This window comes from Meles meles, chromosome 6 (assembly GCF_922984935.1).
Source record: "Meles meles chromosome 6, mMelMel3.1 paternal haplotype, whole genome shotgun sequence".
In the NCBI taxonomy this organism is placed as follows: domain Eukaryota; kingdom Metazoa; phylum Chordata; class Mammalia; order Carnivora; family Mustelidae; genus Meles; species Meles meles.
Genome location: NC_060071.1, coordinates 139,183,594 through 139,205,432, shown reverse-complemented (window position 1 = coordinate 139,205,432; position 21,839 = coordinate 139,183,594). Strand labels below are relative to the sequence as shown.

Genomic DNA, 21,839 nt, shown 5'->3' with positions numbered 1-21,839 from the left:
CAAAATCTGAGTCTAGGCCAATGGAGCAGCAGAAACAGGGTGCCCCCAGTGTTGCTTAAATAGCCATTGATTGGTTCAGACTGGGAGCAGAAAGCTGGAGCCTTTAAAAACTACACTGTGACATTTCTTATCTTAGTCTAACGATTGATTGTACCTTTATGTGTTTCGTGCGCTATTGCATAAAACATTGTCACTTAACTAGCTCAAAAATACTTGAGTATCGTGTAGAAATAATTTGTAGACAACAATGACAAAAAACTAGCTGTCTTTCTAAACTTCCTCACTTAATCCTGGAGATCTGCTTACAGAGCTTCACCAGTCACCGCAATAAAAGATGCCTCCCAAAGTGGCTACTTTCCCATCTGGACTCCTCTTGTTTTCATCATTTTCGAGGAGGAAAACATCCAAGCGATCTCTGAATAAACTCTTTGTTCTCCCCATTCCAGACTTGGCTCTCCCTGAGGTGTGTGTGAGCTGGAATTCATGATTTGGCCCACATTTTGAAAGATGAACCACAGGAACTGATTGTTTGGAGAAGAACCTTCTCAATGCTATTTTCTTTCTCTTTCAAGACAATCATGAGACTTTTACAAGTTAAATTGTTTTGTGTGGTTTTCTTTACACAATATTCCATATAATAGCAGAGCAGGATATATTTTGATTCCATGCTGAATTTAGTTTCTGCAACAGAAACTGAAGCCTGTTGCTGAACATCCTGACCTCAAAAGTGGAAATATTTTTTTGTAGCTAATTGTCACCTTATGATGCAGGCAGACTTCAGTGCTAGAGAATGTATCAGCTCCCTTATTTCCAGAGGGAGCTTTCTAGGTTCAAGAGGTGATTTCTGAGGGCTCTTGTGTCTGCCCTTCATCTTGACCACTCCCTGTCCCCCACCCCTGGGGGAAGGGGAATCCGAGCGCTGTCCCTGGAGACCATCGGAGTAGCCCTGGGGTCCTCCATGCTTTACAGATGAAAGTGGCAGGAGCGAGGTTGCCAGTGGTTTTTAGAGAAATTTAACCTCCCCTCAATTAAAACTTCTTAGTTTCAGGTATCTTCAGAACACTGGACTGATATTTCATATCTTACCAAGGAGGGTTTATGTGACCTGTGAAGTCTCAGCTGTACATAATGAAGGATATTCGGATTATTTGACTCCCCTTCCTTTTGAAACATGTGGTGGTTTGATGGTCGTCTTCTGTGGAGTCTTAAGAGTTCTCTTTCCTATCCCGTCATCACTCATTTTCAGTAATACATTATTTCTTTTTTTAAGTTTTAACTTGTAGTCACAAATAGAAGGTGCTCTCTAAGAACCTTTGTTTTGCTACTGTTACAAGGATAATCAGAGAACAGACATGACGTTCATCAGGAATACTTCCTGAGTCCTCCATGAATCCCCAGATCCGTAAATTTACCTGGAAGTATCATTTTCTTCTTGAAATGTAGTAAAATGTTACCGGAAAGCATCCCCTCATGGTGTTACTGAGAACGGAACACCTTCCTGAAATGGGGAAGGTGCGCTCCTGGCTGCCGGACTTTCCTCATCCGCTCGGCCTTCCCCTTCCTGCCGGTCCTGCCCTGGGCGTCATTTGCAGTTGTACCTGGGCAGTCTGTAAAGTGTGGCTCCTTTCAGATGAGTCACAAGTGGTCAAAATAAATGCCAGTCTCTGCCATACCTTGAATCTTGCCTTATTGATCATGGCGTGAGCCTAATACCAAGAACAGAATACTGCCTTTACGTAATTTTCATTCCATTTCTTTTCCTCCCCTCCACGAGGCAAGTCGTACTGAACTGTAGAGAAACCAGGTGTATTTAAGCTGAAGCCAATAGCCCACATTTGCTACACAGATCTGCCTGCTTCGCTCACCGTGGCTGGTTCCAGCCTGGTTCACTTTCGATGAAAACACCAATTACTGCTTGTAAAAGCCTGGTTTTCCTTGCATTTTTATGTAAGATCCCAGACTTCAAGGTCATTAGGAAGAATTTTTTTTTTAATACTTGTGGAACAGATTTTTCCTTTTTCCTTTAATACCAAGGGCGTGATTTTTATAACATACCAAAATGTGTTGGTGTTTAAAGTTCCTAATAAGAATTATTTCACTGAATTGTGTTCTGAGTACATTGTTGAGAGAAACTGATGCAGTACAAACAGAGGGTTCATTTGCCATCCAAATAGACTCAAGTCTAATTCTGTTTGGCTTAAATATGTGAGCTTTATGCTCTCCAGGTGGCCTTTTGAGTACAGGATTTTATAGTATTTGTGGGAGTAGTATTTATTAACAGAATTAATATTTACTCAACAAAAAATAGGTAATATGATTCAAAAATATCACTATTTTGGCCTCAGATTTATCTAGAGTGTAAGGGTAGAATTGGAACTGAAATATCTACCATAGCACATTGAACTTACTGCGCTTAAACATAGTGTGGGACCAGTCATAAAGCCCTGATGCGTGTTAATGTATTTCAGGAGCTTTGCCAAACAACAGGCATCTTAGCATAAGGAATTTTCCTTTCTCTCGCTCTTTTTTTTTTTTTAGTTGAAGCTTTACCAGCCTTTATGCAAATATTTGGTGTTGGAACTTAACCAGCTTTGGTACTTTTAAGTCGTGCCTGGATGCCACTGTTCCCTGCATCCCCTGCTTTTAGCTCTGAGCAGCTGGGGGGAGTCCTTCCCCACTTGGGAGGTTAACGCTGGCTGCATGCAGCCTCCCGTGCCCCTTCAGCAGACACCAGCCCTCCACGAAGGGCATGATGGTCATGTGCCTGCTCAGTCTGTGTCCTTAAGGAGATGCTGACTTTATTTCAGCAGTCCCACGCCAGTCTTCACTGTCATTTTCTGCTATGACATGAGGCAGGCGCCCATTTGATCCCCCAGCGGGGGTTAAACGGTTCAGGACTTGCACGTTCTGGGTGCCATCTCCCTGGATCGTCGTCGTTGGCTTGAGTTGAGGACCCTGAAGCCCCAGAACTTGAGAGCGTCACTGTCACTCCAGCTACATCCCTGCCCTCCGTGTTTCTAGAGCTATGGCCCCCGGACACGGTGGTCTTTGGTTCATCCGACACCATCGCGGCGAATGGTGTCCATCTCCAGAACCAAAACTTCGCTCCTGGTTTTTTGTTTGTTTTGTTTTTTTTTCTTTTTTCTTTTTTGGTCAGCTCTTTGCACCTGTCTCATTGCTCCCCCAAACTATGTGTCCTCCAAGACTCCTTCCTCCCGTGGCGTGCAGTGCCTCCGGCGGGCTCATTTATCTCCGCCGCATCCCCAGACCGCGGGCAGTTCCTCAGTGGTGTAGCTGTGCCTTGACCTCCTTTTCTCTGTTCATATCCATTTGCCTGAGGACGAGCTGAGTCTGCCCTTGAAGGTCACGCCAGTGTCTCCTCCTCACAAGCCCAGGAGGCCTACAGCCGAGGCCTGCGGCTGCGCCCCTGCTCGTCCATTCCGTCCTCTTTCTCACATGTCACCAGACGCGGTGAAGGGCTGTGCTGGCGCTGCAGGTATCCAGGGCAGGGCTAGGATTCCTCATCGCAGTCCTCTTCACCCTGCGCCCCATCCCCACGCCCATCCAGATAGGAGTCCCGGACTTCTCTGAGCTCTTGGTTTTCAAGCTTCCCCAGTCATCGTCACACAGGTGTCAGGTCACACTAGGACTGTCCTGGCCCGGACCACGTTGCAGACTTGGGGGGGCAGGCAGGCTGATAGAAGTGGAGGTGCCCCTCATCACAGCCTTCTGCCAGCCGGCAGTGCGAGTCCGTCTGCCTGGGAGCCCTGGCTCAGCTGGCTTTCACCTTCCACCCGCCGCCCCAGGCTCTGGGTTCTGAAGGACTCCCTTCAGAGAGTGGCTGGGGTTTCTCTCCTTGATGCCTTGATGTGAGTGGCCCTGCTCAGACTGCCTTTCCGCTCCCTGTTTCTGCAGCTTAACAACTGGTCCTTCGCAGAACCAGTTCCAGCTGACTCTTGAACAACGTGGGTTTGGACTGCGTGTGTCCGCTTGTGTGGGGGGTTTTTTCCACAGCGCAGTGCTGTGAATATTTTCTTTAGTAACATTTCCTTTCTCTGCTTACTTTACTGCAAGAATATAGTATATAATATATACAACATAGAACACATGTGTTAATCAGCTGTTACCAGTAAGGCTCTGTGTCACCAGGTGGCTCGTAGTAAAGTTTTGGGGTTGCCTAAAGTTATACATGGATTTTCACGTGCTTTAGGGGTCGGCACCTCTAATGCTCGCATTGTTCAAGGGTCAGCTGTATATTTCATTGTAGTCTTATTTGGCAGTATTGCTGGTTTTAGCCTGTCTTTTTCATCATTGTATCCCAAGGATTAATTATAAATTCTGGCATTGTCGTGGACCTGCAATCAATTTTTTAAAACTTTGTTTAGTAATTAAACCAATAAACAAAAGAACTTACTTGAAGAAGTAGTAGGAACAGAAGTAAATCAATTCAGGAGAAAGTATATTTTTTCACTTTTACATTTTTTTACATTCTTTTGCTCTTCTTTATTGTGGTGTAATATACATGACCTGAAATGTACCACTTCGGCAGTTTTTACGTGTAGAGTCCTGTGGCTCTGGGAGCATTCAGTGTTGTGCCAGCCACTGTCCATCTCCAGAACCTCTTCAACCTGGCAGAACGGAGACTGTCCCCATTAAACAGTCATTTCCCATCCCTCCCTGCACCCCTCCCCACCTTTAGTGACCACCATTCTATTTTCTGTCTCTGTGACTTCTGTTTCTTATATAAGTGAAATCATAAAATACTCGTCCTTTCAGGACTGGTTGCTTCACTTTAACATAGTGTCTTCGAGGGTCACCTGTGTGGGGATTCTGACCTGTGTTAGTGCAGGCTGCTGTAGCAAAACTCCATTGGCCAGGTGGCTTAAATAGCAGACATTGATTTCTCGAGGCTCTGGGGGCTGGGAATGCCAAGGTCAGGTGCCCGCAGCTGCCGTTCTTGATGAGGACCCTCTTCCCGACTGTGTACAGCAGCCTTCCCACCATACCCTCACATGGCAGAGAAGGAAGCTTCGGTTTCTCTTTTTCTCCTTACAAGGGTACTGATACCATTGTGGGGGCTACGCTTTCATGACCTTGTCGATGACAAGACACCACCACCCCCCAAAGGCTCTCTTCCTAATATCATTACAATGAGGGTTAGAGCTTCAGCACACGCATTTGGTAGGGGTTGGCAGGCAGGGGACACACATTCAGTCCATGACACTTCCTTCTGAACCTGAATAATTTTCCTTTCTATGTAGATACCACATTCTGTATATCCATTCATCCTTCAGTGGGCACTTGGCAAATCAGTTCACTTTTATAAAAATTAAAAGATCAGTGGAACTGAAGCATTCGGTAGTCTGACAAAGCTATAGAATTAAAGCTAGATTTAGGTAGAATTCCTTGATTTTTGTTGGCTTAGTTTTAAATACTGCTATTTTAAAAGTATATTGCGAGTAAAGCTGTCTCAGACTGACTCAGCGTGAAGTGTGAGTTGTTCTTGATGGAATTTCCTATGAAGCTTTCCATTTAGCGGAAACCGAATTACAGTATTGTATTTATGGCCAAGAGGAGGAAAAGCAGAGGACCATATTTGATGTAAACTCACTGGGCTCTTTTTTTGTTTTTTAAGATTTTATTTATTTATTTGACAGAGAGATCTCAAGTAGGCAGAGAGGCAGGCAGAGAGAGGAAGGGAAGCAGGCTCCCCACTGAGCAGAGAGCCTGATGCGGGACTCGATCCCAGGACCCTGAGATCATGACCTGAGCTGAAGGCAAAGGCTTTAACCTACTGAGCCACCCAGGCGCCCCTCACTGGACTCTTAATGTGCCTTTTTCCCCAACTCTGCACAGGAGCTGGCATCCTGTGGCATCCACACTGGGATTAGGGTTAGGTGGGTTGCAGGCTCCCACGTTCAGATTGTAGTGCAGTGATGTTTCCTGTTTAAGTGTTCAGGAAACGGGCATAGTGCTGGAGTTCCACATACCCCCGTTCCCTTTCCTTTATGCACTCCAGACAGACCCAGGGAATGAGACCAGAGTGCTCCCGTGTGGCCCCCAGCCCTGGCTCTCCAAGTGCTTGGAAGTAGCTGTCATGCGCTCAGCCCAGACACATGTCCCCACCGGCTTCCCCCAACACTTCCACCAGTGCTGCAGCGTGAGCCACTGGAAAGCTCCCACATGTGCCACGAGTGCAGCGGCCTTGGTTCACATGTGAGTGCTGGGAGTGATACGACAGTGGGAGGTTCCCTGTCCCCTCTGTACTTCAGGGCGCCAAGCATCAAATGGGCACTAGCCCCACGCCCCAGGTTGATGTGAAGATTGACTGAGGTGGGATGGTTACTCTGTGTCTCATCTGAACTTCAGAACAGGCCTGCCACATAGGGAGGCTCAGAAAATGGTGGTTGCTCTTTGTCACTGTTGTCATTTTTTCGCCGCTTTTCCAGACAGAGCTTCGTTGGTTGGGGGGTTAGGCAGGGGTGGAGCAGATCGTGTTCCGCTGGAGCACTTTTAGGCTGTGGTGGCTCGGCCAGCCTGGGCCAGTGAATCTGTCTGCAGCCTAATCCAGGCTAGGCGTGTGGTGGGTCAGTGTGTTTTCATAGGCACGTTGTATTGTCTTCAGTGACAGTGTCATGGGTCACTTCGGTGAGATAGAGGAAGAGTACAGGAGATCTGCTGTGCTGAAAGCAGTCCTGATGAGCTGTGCATTTGCAGGAAGTATAGGAAATTCTGGCAAACCCATACATGCAAATTAGAATGACCTTCAGGAGGAGCTGGTGAAGCAGTTGTGTTCTGGGGAGAGCCATAAGGGGGCATGTGACCATGCAGCTCTGTGTGTCACAAAGGAACTGTACGCCTGTGAGTGCCCAGCAGGAGGGTCTTACCGTCCGACCCAGCGCTGGGGGGCTGCTACCCTAGGACTGCCTGGGGCGTCTTGGCCTGGCCATACCCTATGGGAGGCTCTACAGAGGCCCACGATGACCCTGAGTCTTCCTCAGCCCCTACATGCATGCACGCGCACACACACACACACACACACACACACACACACACACAAGGGGGTGGCCTTTGTAGAAGCCACATCTAACATATGTCCTGCTGTCACCCTCCTCCCCATGGAGAAGTTAGGCCTTTACCTGATGAAGGCGCATCAGCTACGCGAATACATTTCTCAAGAATTTAAATAACTCAGAGGGGAAAAAAGTACATTCTGCTGCCTTATATTTGAAACCACTGACATTTTTCTTTAAGGTCTATTGATTGCACAGTATATACACACACACACACACACATATATATACACACAAACATACTTGTAGAAATTAGTTATAATGAAGACAAATTAGCCACCAAACCCACTGCCACAATCATCTGTGTGACATTTTCCCCTAAGCCTTTTTCATTCAGGGTCCTGGATAATGAATGGTCTAAGGTCAGCTTCCGCTTGTGAGAATCACCCAGTATGGTTAGAGTGGCCGTTTGGGATCTGCCTGTCGTTAAAGTGCTTGCTGAGAACAGTGGATTTAATTTCCTTGTTATTTGTAGGACCAATTACTATGTATCATTAGATGGGGAGAGGGTCCTTAGGGCTGGTCTTAAGAGCTGAGGTGCTCTCTCACTTGAGAGTGTGTGTTTCTGCGTGTTGGGTGTATTTGGGCTGAGTGCTGGATGCTCAGCGGTGGCCGTACTGCAAGAGGGCCCGTGAGACCTGCTTCGGGCCATGTAAAGACGGCCCTGGACTACTGGCTCTGAAGCTGCAGGCTCATTTTAAGGAACGCAGTGCAAACACTTAAGGAGGGCTGATAGGGGAGGGGCTCACTCCTGCACCTGTGGCCTGCTTCCAGGTCTGTGCAGGAGTTCACTGGCCCCTACAGTCCCCACTCTGGAGAGACTCCGAGCCCAGCCTAGTGAAACAGCCTGGAGTGTCCCAATCTGTTACTTTTTGCTTGACTCTCTCAGCTTCCCATTATAGTTTTTAAAAGGACAGATGATCATCGTGTATGAAATATGCCAAAATAAAAGTAGGGGTGTAGTGGTGAAGACAGAGTGCAGCCTAGAACCGTGGCCAGCAGCAAGTGGTTCAGACTTGGGTACTCGTAGGATCCGGGGGGAAAGGAAAGTGGGTTGTGTGGTGGTGTTTTTCTCTCCCAGCTTAGGGAAGCTAAGGAGAGGACTGTGAGGAGAGGACTGGGGGTCTCGGAGACCCCTGGAGGGGGTTGCCAGGGGGCAGCCACTCTGAGCGGAGGCCAGCGTGGCATGCCATCGTTCAGCTTCTGCTTCCCTTATTCTTGTTTGTAAAACTGGGACAGGGAAGGAACTTACCTCGTCTAGTTTTTCTAGTCTTTAAAATTCTAGCATGTCAAATCCAAACAAAAAAATCACTTAGCTCCTCCCAGAAGGATTTGGTTGTGACTTCTTTTCATGAAGGATTGTGGGTATTGGTGGAGGGTAGGACTAATCAAAGAAGCCAGTGTTTGTGGTGGGCTCATGGATCCTCACCTGTCTGTATCTCCCTCAGATTTGACCGTTTAAGGTCAGCTCAGGCCATACCACTACTTTGCTAGAGAAGCTTCTGTGCTTCCCTGTTACCTGACAGAGAAGGGTTGTGCTTCCTTGGCTCACCACAGGGGGCTCACCCTGCAAGACCCACTCATCCTCCCAGTCACAACCCCGGCCCATCTTCGGCCAAAGATAGTGCTGTCACCTAAGGCATGGCGGCCACACACACCCGCACTCCCCTGTGTCCCAACTCCTGACCTCTGGAAATCCTTGGCTTCCTACAAGACCTATTCCAGGTACATTTTTTCACAAAGCTTCCTTTCTCCTAGTTTTCGCAGTAGGAGTTGACTTCTAACCTGCCGGAGCCCCCTTACACCCTATGTGTTCCGCCCTCATGCCATTTACATTTTATTTGTGTTTTATTTAAAAACTCTAAGTAGGTAGTATTGAGTTCATCTTCTGTGCCAGGCTCTATTCACAGTCCCTTGTGTGAGTTTTCTCAGTTCACCCAACAGCCCAGGACCTTGCCGTTCCCCTCTTTTTTCAAACACGGATGCCCAGGGATTGAGAGATGAGATAATTAGCGCAGAGTGAGAGCAGGTTGCTGGTGGAGCTGGGGTTAGCATCAAAGCTATCGGCCTCCGTAACCTCCAGCGCCGTGCTACAGGAGTGAAATCTAGCACCGTACGTGGACCAGAGCTCAAGACAGATGAGCTTGTCAGATGAGTGCGTGCATGTTTGTGTGTTGGGGGGGCCCCATCGCATGCACTGCAGTCTGGGCTGGCTTCGCAGAGCAGCCTCTGCAGGTGCACAGAGCCCCACGCTCGCGAGGCTCTGTGCTGGGTTCTGTGCTCTGCTATCCCTGCCTTGACAGTTTGCAGGACTGTTTCAACAAAGGGGACTCTTTTGTTTTCGTTTGGCAACTGAGTCCCATGAATTATGTAGCTGGTCCTGCAAGCAATCCATTTTTATTTTCTGTTCTTTTGAGTCACCCTTAGATAGAAAATTGACTCTTGTCAAGAGGCCCCCATGATGGGCGCCAGGCTGGGAACTTCTAACAGCGTGCCAGCAGCTGTGATGTGATGATTCATTTATCTCAGTGTGATGAATTGCCGTATTTTCCTAACTGTGTAAAGGAGTTATCCCTTGTTGTAGAGTGACCTTGTCACAGGAGGCTCATCAGAACAGGATTTTCATGATCCAGTCTGAACAGCTGATATGAACTGCTTGTTCAGAAATCTAGGGGTAGCTCTGGTTCACAACACAGGAAGAGATGAAAAGACAGAAGGACAAGTGGCTTGAATTAGAATAGCTTATTCAAACTTTAGTCTGGAGATAGCACCCAAATTACATTACGTTGAATCATTTGTGAGAAAAAAATTTTTTTTTTTTTACATAATTCTGGAAGAATCCTGTTTGATCTACGTTTCTGAAGACAGATTTTAACTTGGTCCTGTTCCCTGGGTGAATAGCATTTTAATTGCTAAGTTGTGGTAAAGTGCTGTGCTTAATTATGGACTCAAGTATCTAATTTGTCAGTCATTGGTGCTATTTGAAACCCTCTCTCTTGTTTTTACCATCATTCCACTGTTTGCACTTGGGTTACGGAAGGCCTCGTCTCCTTGGACACATCTAGGCAGTGCTGTCACTTTGGAGTACAAAGCAGGACAGAGAGGCATAATTAAATCTATATGTAACTACTCAGGAAAATGTTTTATCATTAGCCACTCGGATACTGAGAATTCTTTATCCACAAGTTGATAAATTATAATCAGTCATGATCTGAAGAGATCAATTTAATGAGACTCTATTAATGTTAACACTGTGTGTATAGTCCTGTGAGTTGATTTATGGGAAGGGCATGATGGAGTGCAAGAAATCTGAGTTTTGTGGGTAAGTCTCTTCTCCGTTTGCCCTGGTGTAAGAATCCTTCTGGAAAATGAGGAACTGATTCTGATCTTGGACCATCTCCTCCTTAATGTCCATTCCATTCAGTTCTGTTTTCATTGCAGTGAAATGCATTGCATATAAATGAAAAGCTGGTCTGAAGCGGAATCTTGTGGACTCTGGAGGTATTGTCTATCTGGCTGGCGATCATGACTTTTTCAGTTGCTGCATTTTTCATGGGATCAGAAAGCCCTGGTGTTTTGTTTCTGCAGAGGGAAGTCATAGGGACCTCCAGACAACATTTACTTTCAGTTGCTTTAAAAACATTTAGTTATTTCTTGGCTAAATTAAAAAAAAAAAATGTAGGGAGAAGAATCTACCAAAATTCACACTAAAATGTTTAGACATTTCCTCACAGTGACCTGAACATTCCTGAAAATTCTTACATTCCACAGAATTGAAAAGTCTCACAGCAGCTGAAAGATGTGTTAGTGTAAGTCCTCTAAACCTATTTGGCATTAATGTCCAGATGTCGGAGGCTCGTTGAGACTAAGAGAAGGTAGAAAGATCTCAGTTTCTCTCAAAAGAGAAGAGAAGCCCTAATCTTGCACTGACTTTTCAGTGGCGCTTTCAAATACAGGGGATGGTGGGGGTGGAAAGGGCCAAGAGGTCAGCGTGCTGGCTTCCTGTGTGAGCCAGTTCGGGGGTCCCCCTTTTCCAAGTGGTGGGACAGCACGTGGCCCAGCTTGAGTCGCGACCAGCCCCAGGCTCTCTCTGGCAGAAATGGACTGCCCGACAGGCAGCACCCTCCCGTCACTGAACGAGGTCTGTTCTCAAACAGTAGTTGTGATGGTATCCATTTCGGACTGTTAGAAAACAATAGTAAGTCATTAGAATAAGTGCTAATTCTGAAAATTCCTTTGCCCACCATACATACGCATCTAGCGTCATAAAAACATTTGGATGGCATTCCATCGGTTTCTGTTTGTGTGTTCTATGTGTATGAACAGACAGAAAACAAAGCCACTATTGAGTTATATAAATGCAGAAGAGGGATGGGAGTGAATGCTGGCCTTCTGGAAATGCTATTTTTTCACTTTGGGATAACTCCAGTAACCAAGTAGAATTTTCTGATACATTTGCCAAATAAAAGAGCTGAGGTTGAGAACTAGCATGAGATATGTTAAATTAATGTACGTTTGGGAGAGCAAAGCAAGCTCTAAATACAAATGTGAAAGTTACATCTGACTTGTCCTACGGAGTCAGTTGTTACTTCCTTTCGGAAACACAAACATTTGAATATTTACTGTACATTTAATTCACTGGCATGCCTAGTTCAGCCTGAAGAGAGTTGGAGGGTCACAGGCCCCCCAGATGTTGCAGCGGCCCTGCCCAGGCAAAATGCTCACACTGTGTCTCCTTTGTTTTCATCTTTCTGTAATACCTCCTCCTCTGTGCGGCAGAAACGCAAAGCACCCACAAACGCAGCTCCATCTGAAGTCTGTCTGTGGTACAAGCCTATAAAAGCCAAATTCTTAAGGCAGAAAGCAGTATGGTACCTTGTGCCCTTGGGATCCACACTGCTCCTTAAACCCTACCCAGTCTTCTTTGAAACTTTCTTCTCCTGTTCCTTCTCCGCTCCAGCCCCCTTCCGATTATTTCAGAATAAATAGTGAGAAATCTGGGATATGTCTTAATGGAAAAGAATGAAGGGAGGTCAGTTTTATGGTACCCAGCTAAGTCTCTTGATCTCTCTTTATCAAAACATGTTACCCAAATTAGGCATGAGCTGGTGTTCCAGGGCCCTGCTAGTCCCTGACCCCACTGAGGCTGCCCCACACCTACCCTCTCCGGAGCCGGTATCTTCCTGAGAGCACCAGCCATGGACCTAGTATTTCTGTGAGTCTGTATAGCAAGAACAAGATCGGTGATAATAACCAGGGGAGCTTAGGAGCTCTGCCTCTTTTCCCAGCTTCTCATCCCATTCCGCCAAGGGTCCAGCATCCTTGGTGTCCTTATTCGCCCCACTGGGCAGTGCCTAGAGGAGCCACCATCGTCAGGAAGTTCTCTTGTCACTGCATGTCAGAGCGAGAATGTGCTCAAGAGTGTCTGGGGGTAATTCCACCATCCCTTTTCCTCACATTTAAGGAGGAACATTAACATTGAAATGTTGAAGCTGTTCTAATTGCTTTTTAGTTATTAGTAATAACAGTCACCAATTTTGGCATTTTATTATTAGTGACCGACTGTTTTCCAGCTGAGGTAGACCCACGATGGCTGCGAACCCCTGGCTGCGGCTTCTGATGTCACTAGGGGCCCTGATCCTGAACCCACCTTCTGTTCTTCATTTTCTGCACTGCCGATAGGGGCTCTCCTTCATTCTGCAGACGTTTGTTTGAAGCAACCAGAAATGTAAAGGGAAATAAAGCTAGGGCTGCCCCTTAAGGAGCGAGTCTGGTTGGGAAGGTAGACACACGTAAGACTAACCATGCTGACGGATATGCGACAGCGGCACAGAAAGCAGACTGTGGGGTCCCCAGGAAGTTCTGATTAGGCATTCGTGGACCTGATGTTGGAATTAGGTCTCGGAGAAAAAGGATTTTATGTCAGAAAGGGGGACAAGAGGCAAAGAGGACAAGATGAGTGAAAGTGTGCACGTGGCGGCTGCGGCTGAGAACGGGGTGCCCCGAACGTGTCCAGGATGTAGGGTGTGTGGAGGCTGCAGAGAGCACAGGGAGAAGGAAGGGCTTAGACAGGATGGGCCAAGGCCTAGAAGAAAGGGCTACGGATTCGGTCCTCTACTCTGTAGGCAACGGGAAGGCGTGAAGAGCCTAGTGCTAGTCCCATAGCTCAGCCTGGTGGAGACGGGAGGAGTGGGGTGGACAGAGCCTAGAAATCAGAAGACCAGGTAGAACAGAGTTGTGCTGCTCCAGGCTGCAGGAGGACACTCAGGAGGACACTCAGGAGGCTGAAGACCAGTCACTGCCTTGGTCTTCCCATTGTTAGGACCAGCTCCCAGGCTGCCTCACACACTGTACTCATAAAAAGTTGAACTTAAACCAGTTGATGTGGAAGATGAAGAAAGGGGGAGGGGAAGAGGACAGTTTCAAGGTGTTTAGCTCGAGATAACAAATGCAGGAGGGACAGGTTTGGGGGAATGGCAAAACCTGTTAGGTTGGGTGAGGTTTAATTCGAGCTGCGGGTCAGGGTGTTCGGTAGGGACGTCCAGGAGACAGCGGGAGAGGCTGGGCTTGTCTCGGAGCAGAGAGATCTGGATTCTCAAGTCTGGCACAGATGGATTCGGGAGTCATGCGCTCAGCATCCATCCCTATTCTTGTTCTGTTAGAAAAGCCTCTCGCGATTCGTTATCCCTTGTGTCACCTTCCGGCACCCGAACCGCATCCTGCTTCAGAAGGCACATAGCTGCGCTGTTAGAAAACGCTCTAGTTCAGGGCATCGGGGTCTGTCCCAGGCTGCTGAACTTTCGTTTGAGTAAAAGATGTCTTTTCCTGCGAAAATGTCTGTGCAGACCTGCTGCAAACTATCCCGGGAAGTGGAGAAGAGTCCTTCTTCTCTGGGGGACAGCAGTGGCTTAGCAAAGAGCAGTGGATTCACAGTCAGGGGTCCCAGCTTACCGAACCAGTGACTTTGATCCCGCTGCCTCAGCTGTCCCGTGGAAATGGCTTCCCTGCTGCAGAGTCAGGATTGCAGCCAGTTTTCGCCTCTGAACTAAAATCTCTGTAGTGAGATGGACCTCACATCCATTCACATGGCCAGTGGCACCTATTGATGTCGCCGGGGTTACCCTGTCATCCACTAGAGCAGAGGAGGTAAAGGACACAATCTGTCCCGATGACAGAGCTCCAGCGTGCGTGAGCAGAGTGAGGAATCTGGGGCACACCTCTACCACACTCTTACGTAAATTCACTAGTGCCGATTAAATTCAGTAACTGACACTCCAGGCCTTTTTTATGGGGGTTTTTAGATGGTGATGCTCTGCAATCAACCCCATTTATAAATACTAAATAGCATAATCTGAAAATTCATTCCACACTTTGAGTAATAAAATTGGAAAACAAAGACACATACAAAGAGTGCACTAGTCTCACTGTGGCCACACTCTGGGAGAACCCGTGTGAGAAATTGGAATTAATTGTCGTGTTAATGTTACTGGGGCTCCATTATCCTTTGCACTGCCATACTAGGAATTCAGCCCATTGAATTTTGGGAGCTTTGGGAAGCATACATGTTCCCCCCCCATTATTTTTTGACATCCCCCAACCGTATCCCCTTCAAGGCCATTCTCCAGCTGTTCCCGGAGGGAGTCATTTTATGGGGAAGTTTCTTTTGTAGGCTTCCAGCTGGCTTCATTTTCACTACCTCCACCAAGTGGCTTTCTTTGTCGTGTTTATATGATATTATCCATCATGCATTGCCTTGGGGCTTTCCCTTGGATTGACTTCATATTTTTGGTTTGCGCTCACAGGCTGTCTCCTGGTTCAGACATCTACGTGACGGTCTCCTCCATGGCTCTGGCAAGGTCCCAGCCCTGCCGTAACTCCCCCAGCAACCTGTCTTCATCCAGCGAGACTGGCTCTGGTGGAGGCACTTACAGGCAGAAGTCCATGCCCGAAGGGTAGGTGTGGCCCCCGCTGGCGGTCAGTGTCTTTCTTCTGTAATTCAGACAAGCCTTAATCGATCTACAAAGGAGTAAGAGGGAAAATGGGGATAATACCCCAGATAGAATTCTATACATGTTTTAATGTCTGGTTCAAACCACTTCTCAGGAAGTCCATCATTCTCTAGCCTCCGAGGGCTCCATGGCTGAGAAATCAGGTTACGTTCATGTCTCCAGTTGTATGCACTGTCTAGTTTCGTAGTACAGTGGTTTCATAGTACAGGTTTTGTTTCTTCCTCCGAAGCAAACTCCATAGTACTGGCTCGAGTTGGTGTTGGTTTTGCCGTCAAAGCAGGGGAAATGACAATTACTTTTCTCACACTTTCAAAGGCTTCTGTGACTTCAGCTTGAGAATCTTGCCGCATTTCTTTCTTTCTTTCTACTTTCTTTCTTTCTTTTTTGGAAAACACCAAACACCCAAAAGTTAACTGTTTGCTTCTGACAAGACTTAAAAATAAGAGGCTGAACATACATGATTTTAGAGGCTACTAAAGAGAAAAACACTACACCATGACCACCAGAATGTCTGAAGCTGGGACGTAATTAGCAGCAAAACGTTACATGGCCCACACATGCCCCTTTGCCCAGAGGAAGAGTAAAGGAACCATCGAAGACATCTTGCTGGGCCATCTCTCTGGGAAAGGTGGTAGAGAACTTGGAACTGTTTGAAAATCAAATGTGAGGCATTTATAAAAACAGGTTTCTATTCTGAGTTTTCCCTATGTATATTTTTAACAAATGCATAATGATTTGGTTACTTTCTTGAGATTTTACCATATTACAAAATAGTCATACTTACTAAGAATACCTTCATAGTGGGTATTTTGTTATAGCATTTTGTTGGTTTTTACAACCATTTAATGTGATTGTTGTTGTTGTTGCTAAATATTTATGTTAACAGAAAGTAGGTAATAAACCACCACTCCCTCCGCCATCTCAGTGTCCCCCAAGGATTCCCCTCGTAGCATATCTAAAATGCACGTGTCTTCTTTTAATTACTTCAGTGACAATGAGAAAAAAGTTAGCTCTTATTCATGAGTTAAAAGGTTGTATGATTTAAGTTTTACTATCATACCATACCACGGGCCCAACTAATTATTTGTTGTTTTAATTAGTAGATTTTAAATGGCCTGGTTTGACTTCAAAAGTAAGAATTCACTGCATCTTCAGTGTTGGTACAGCAATAAGACATAAACGAGCTAACAGCAGCAAGTGCACTGTTTTCTTGTGACCCTGATACACTCGAAACGTGTACCAGAAATGTAAGCCGAAATCTGAGTGTCTAGGTGAATGTTATCAACACAGTCCCTGTGTCCATCCTGCAATGTTTTTAATTATTCACCCTGATCTGTAACACCAGCCTGACCGTAGGTGATATTGAGGGTTTTTCGATTATTTGTGATGTTACCCAGTAATTGTTGACCATACTGTATAACATCTTTTTCACCTGGGCTGCACTTTGATAAGAAGGTAATGATACAGTGTTCTCTGAAGCCCGGGTATTTTTGCCTGTACCAGTGATATAGGAGACTGTGCACTGTCTGACTCACGTGCATGGCCCATGGGCCAGGCTGGATTCTAAAGTTACCCTTATCAAGAGAAAGATGATCTCCTCTACTCTACAGCATAGCCCCGTACATGTAGGTATATATCATTGATGGTGGGGCAGGACTGTATGTGGTGCATGGCAGACTCAGTCCTGCTCAGCTGTAAAAAGCTCAGAAGCGTGGGGTAATGCCAGTAGATCAGAGCAGGACACAGTTTTCATCCACAAGTGTAATCTGCTCATTCCTAGTCCTCCCTCTGCTTTAAGGGGTCCGGTATCTGCCTGTGTACCCCCAGTGCAGAATTCTGAGACTATCCAGATGGGTTGAGAGGTGAAATTTAACAGGGTGACTGATAATGCCCGTTCCACGCAGGTTGGGGGGAAGGCACCTGCACAAGTTTAGGATGGCAACAAGAGAGAAGCAGAAAGCAACACTGTGAAAAGCACATAGGGTTTGTTCTACTGTCCTTGGAGATTTGTCTTCGGGCTACATGCTTGAGGGCTGTTGAGTCAATGGCCAGAGGCAGGGATGGGCTGAGTGAATGAGGAGCTTGGAGATCATGTCCAGAAGCATAGTGGAGGGCCCACAGCCCAAAGGCGAGACAGACAGAGACAGGCCACTGTAGCTTCCTTCTAGCACTCTGCCATGAGAGTGGAAGCTTGTCCCTGAGGACCACTGAGATCAAGAAAGGAAAGTTGTAGAGAAGTTTCCAGCCTGTGATGAGGAAAGGCCATGAGCCTGCTCTGCATCCATGGGCTGGCTCGTGAGTAGAGAGTCCCTGGTCCCTGAACATGCCTTGTGCCAGCCAGATGGTACATGCTTCTCAAGGCAGGATTGAAGGACAGCCTTGCTTTATTGTTCATTTAAAACCAGACAGCCAGAAAAGCACTCAGTTTTAAATCCAGAGGTTTTAAAAGTTGTCTTTGGTTTCCATTGCTACCAAAAAGGAAAAGCAAGATTGAACCCATGTCTAACTTTTATATCTGTGCTTTTTTGGAAAAGTCTTCATTTATTGCGAATTTGAAATAAAATCATAGGGCCAGTTGGAGGATATTCACTGTTCTTGAGCTAAACAAGGACCATACCTAGGGAGGGGATGGCAAAGTTCATAATGAGTGACTCACCCCACCACCCGCTTTTGTTGTCATTTTAATGAAAATCAGCATCATTGCATCAATTAATAAATACATACAAAGATGCAAACAGTTTTAGTCATTTTCTTCCAGATGTTTGGATCGACTTACAGGAAAGGCAGAACTGAAATCCACACACAGTCTGCAGGAACCACCATTTCATTTTTTAAACAGCACCTTTCACTGAAATTTTCATAAGTCAGGTTTCTTGTTTAACATAAGGGAGGTAACTTTGTTTAGGGAGGCTTATGATTGAATTTGTAAGCAATTGTCATTGTGCAGAAGTAATTTAGGGAAATGTTAGAGTACAAGGTTAATGTTAACAGCCTTCTCTCCTTTGCAAATGCTTTTGTATAGATTTTTCTCCCCATCCATAAGATAGAATTGCCATTTTACAAATAAAGGCATGGAGATAAAATTCAAGAGACTTTGGGTGGGGGGCTGGAACTTGACTGCAGGCTTCCCGCCTCCTCATCTCCCATTCTTTCCAGTGCACCACTTGCTGGGCCTCCCCATGCATTTATCAGTCCCTAGCAAATAGGACACCTGTCGTAAGCCTCAGTCAGTTGGGCTCTGTTGATCTTTTATCACATCGATTACTCATAAGCTCATTAGTAACCACACACAAACGTGTAAGTGTCCACATGAGTCTTTGAATTTTTCACTCTGGCCCTTTCTCCTGGGCTCACTCAATATTTACCTGCCGATATTGCTAATTAAGGCATATGCTTTAATTAGGCATATATTATTATTCTACCCAGGGTAAAATGAAACTGGCTCATTAAATAGCTAACAGTTCTTTCCAGAAATAGACACTTGCCTTTATGTATGCCAGTTTCCTCCTTCCAAATTGCCATTCCCAAAGGCAATTTAAAATTTAGACATCTTGAATGTGGTCACTCTGTAACGTAAGTGATAGCAATCTTTGTCTTTCAGACCTTGGAGCACATATTCGGAGAATATTGGCTCCGAGAAGGAGTGACTTAGTGATTTAGCAGATTACTGAGTTAAGAGAAACCCCTGATGTGTTCCAGTCGGAAGATAGACAGGGAACATGAAGATGGTGAAATCTTTCCTTTGCCTGTGAATGAGAATCTGAGCTTGGCCACACGTGGGCTGGAACATTTGTGTTTTCTTATTCTATATTTATTGGGTTAGCTCAAGGCTAATGTCCCTAGCCCTTGTCTATAGAGTATGTACTGAGCATACACCCTGTTCTTGAACAGATGTGTGTTGACCATGGCTCTCACGGTTTTGGCACCTGAGCACACGAGCGCAAGCATGGGTGGGCGAGGGCCTTCATTAGAGTGTTGCTCATTGTCCTGAGGCCCATCTTCCCCTTCTGGCTGGAGGTTCCTGATGTCGTCTTTGCCTTTGTTTGGGGGCAATCGCCACAGGTTTGGAGTCAGCCGCAGGTCGCCCGCCTCCATCGACAGGCAGAACACCCAGTCAGATATTGGCGGCAGCGGGAAATCCACACCCAGCTGGCAAAGAAGCGAGGACAGCATTGCTGACCAAATGGGTAAGTAACTAATTCCTACAAGCAGCAAGTTGCTTTTATCCCAACGTGACGTTGGCCACCTCTTGACCTCATGACAGCATTCTGCGATAGAATACAGCCTCGGTCAATACATGTGAAGGAGGATTAAGTCTTAGTTCGATTATGTATGAGTGAGGGCAGCAAATAAGACCTGAGAGAAAAGTCAAAGAATTCTAAGTGACCCCCCCCACCCCATTTAGACACAGAAAGGTCATAGGAATTGGTTTCGTTACCGAGATTAAAATGCCACACTGCCAAGCCCTTTGTGTCCTGAGTATCTCCCTCAGCCCTTGTTTTGTTGGGTGGTGGCTGCTTACTCTCAGTACCCTGGAGATTTGTTGGTATTCTTAATGTCAAGTTTTAAAAAACAAAACAGAAGTACAAAGTGGGAAGGAGATGCAGTTGCTGTTGGGTCCCGTCTGTAGGGTGCTTAACATCTTGCTCCTCCCGCCTGGGCTGTCCCTCCCCACCCCACCACCCCACCCCCCGGCTCTGCTATTAAGCTGTCAGCTGTGGACAGGTCCTAGCAGTAAAAAACAGCTGGATGGGGAGGATTCGCACTGGTGAGCCTTCGCTGGGATTTCTGGCACAGCCCTTTCTCTTGCTACGTGGAGCTGTTCCACAGTGACACCATAACCCTCGTTGATACCATAAAATTTTGCCATGAAGCAAGACCAAGTCTCAAAACAGTAGCTTCGGGGACTTAGTGTCAACACTGTTCATCCATCTGGGACTCGAATCTGAACCGTGGGATGGTTTTTTTTTTTTTATTTTTCCCCCTTTATCCTAGCTCTAGTAGCAATACTACCAGTGTGGGGTAAAGAGAAGGAAACTTCAGGGCCAAAAAGAGTAACTTTTAAGGCAAAGACCATCTTTTTTTTTTTTTTTCTTTTTTGCAAATACGTTGTTTTGCTCTGTTCTAATGACTATTCCCCTGTAAATGTACCAATAAGCACAAACGTAGAAAGGAGTAGAGACGTATTTAGCTAAGCCAGGAAGTGAGGAAGAGAAATGTAATTCTCAGGTTCGGAAGATCTGCTTTGTTCCAGTAACTTCAGTGAGACATGCCTTGTTACCGGAGCCATCTGTCATTACCCACTCTCACGGCACCTACCCCCAACGCAGAAAACCTGAGCATTTTCCGATCTGCTGTTCTGCTCCTGACGGAATGTTTTTAATCCCATATGTTTTGATACTGTTGAGATGGTAACGCCACATGTGAAAAGGATCCCTTCTTCAACATGACTTTAGCAGCTTTTTTTGGCTCCTAGTGCGGGCTTCAAGCAGAGCTGCGAGCAAGGTCTTTGTGCAGTGTTCAGAGCCCCACTTCCCACTCATGTGAAGTCACAAAGGTATCTCAGGACTGGAAAGGGTAATTACAAGGTTCGTCCTAGACCCATATTCATTCTTTCACATAAACCTCCCTCCAGTCTTTTTTGCTTTGCATCTACTCTCATTTGGTGGCATCCCACTCTTCATAGATGAGACTCTGAAATTAATATCAATGAGTCTTTTTAATATAATTGTTCATCCTTTTAGTAAGATATGCCTTTTTGCTTGCTTGCTTGCTTGCTTGTTTTTTTCTTTTTCTTTTTTTTTTTTAAGTAAGATACCCTAGAACCTGCCAGAGAAGCCTTTTCACCAACTGGTGGCCTTTCCATCCAAAATCGAAGGCTTCAAATAAAATGTTAAAATAACTTTTTTTCTAATTTTTTAAATTCTACCTTTCCAGAGGAATAACCTTGCTTTCTCTAACTGGAACATCAGACGGAATCTGGGGCTTGGTTGGTCTAAGCCATGCTAGGGAGGAACCAAGAAAAATAATTGCCCTGTTCTCATTACTCAGAGCACTGTACATTGCGTGTATCAAGGGCCGACCTTGATACACTCAATTTGTAAGAGCAATTCTCTAATGACTCTCGGGTCACTGAGTGAAAATGCTGAGGGGACTTTTATCTGTTAGCCAGACCCACCTGTCTCTGTACCTCACGTGTGACACACTGGTGCCCTGGTGGAAGTGAGGGCTTCACCCATCTCGGTGGGTTTCATTTTTCTGCCTCTGCTTTCGGAGGTGGTCGAGAGTCAGAGTAAAAGAGGATGTTGCCCTGTCCTTTACATTCAGGAATGGTGTTGCAGAAGTCCAGAACTGTTGCTCTTAGCTATCAGTGTGTTAAAGAAGCTAAATCGCTCACCTTTAACCTTTGGAACCCCACCTTGAACGCTGGCTTGGAGTCCAAAAGGAAGCAATTGTCTTAAGTAAACTAGTTGCTGTGTGTCTTTTCTGTTGTGCTTAGCTTACAGTTATAGAGGACCTCAGGATTTCAATTCTTTTGTCCTCGAGCAGCATGAATATACAGGTAAAATATTTCCAAAGTGTCCTGGTAAGTAACACGTGATTGCATCCGTGCCTGTCTAGGTAATGTAGACCGAGCTAGGTTAGCCACACTTGGCAATGAACAAATTTCATAAATTGAATCCATATAGTCTCTACTTTCCCCCAAAACCAAAAGTTGATTCTTAACTTTGCCGCGTTGTCCATGGCCTTTGGTTTG

General features: G+C 46.0%; 1 protein-coding gene across 7 annotated transcripts in view; it reads left to right on the top strand.

Moving 5' to 3' along the window:
• SIPA1L1 (signal induced proliferation associated 1 like 1) overlaps nt 1-21,839 on the top strand; it is a 398,364-nt gene that overhangs the window by 332,755 nt on the left and 43,770 nt on the right. For 5 of the 7 annotated variants that reach the window (XM_046008524.1, XM_046008526.1, XM_046008522.1 and 2 more), the window contains 3 exons: nt 14,876-15,025; nt 19,145-19,269; nt 21,582-21,644. In XM_046008524.1, the coding sequence (XP_045864480.1) occupies nt 14,876-15,025; nt 19,145-19,269; nt 21,582-21,644 (338 nt within the window). The remainder of the gene's footprint in view (nt 1-14,875; nt 15,026-19,144; nt 19,270-21,581; nt 21,645-21,839) is intronic. The other 2 variants (XM_046008528.1, XM_046008527.1) reach the window with 1 other exon arrangement.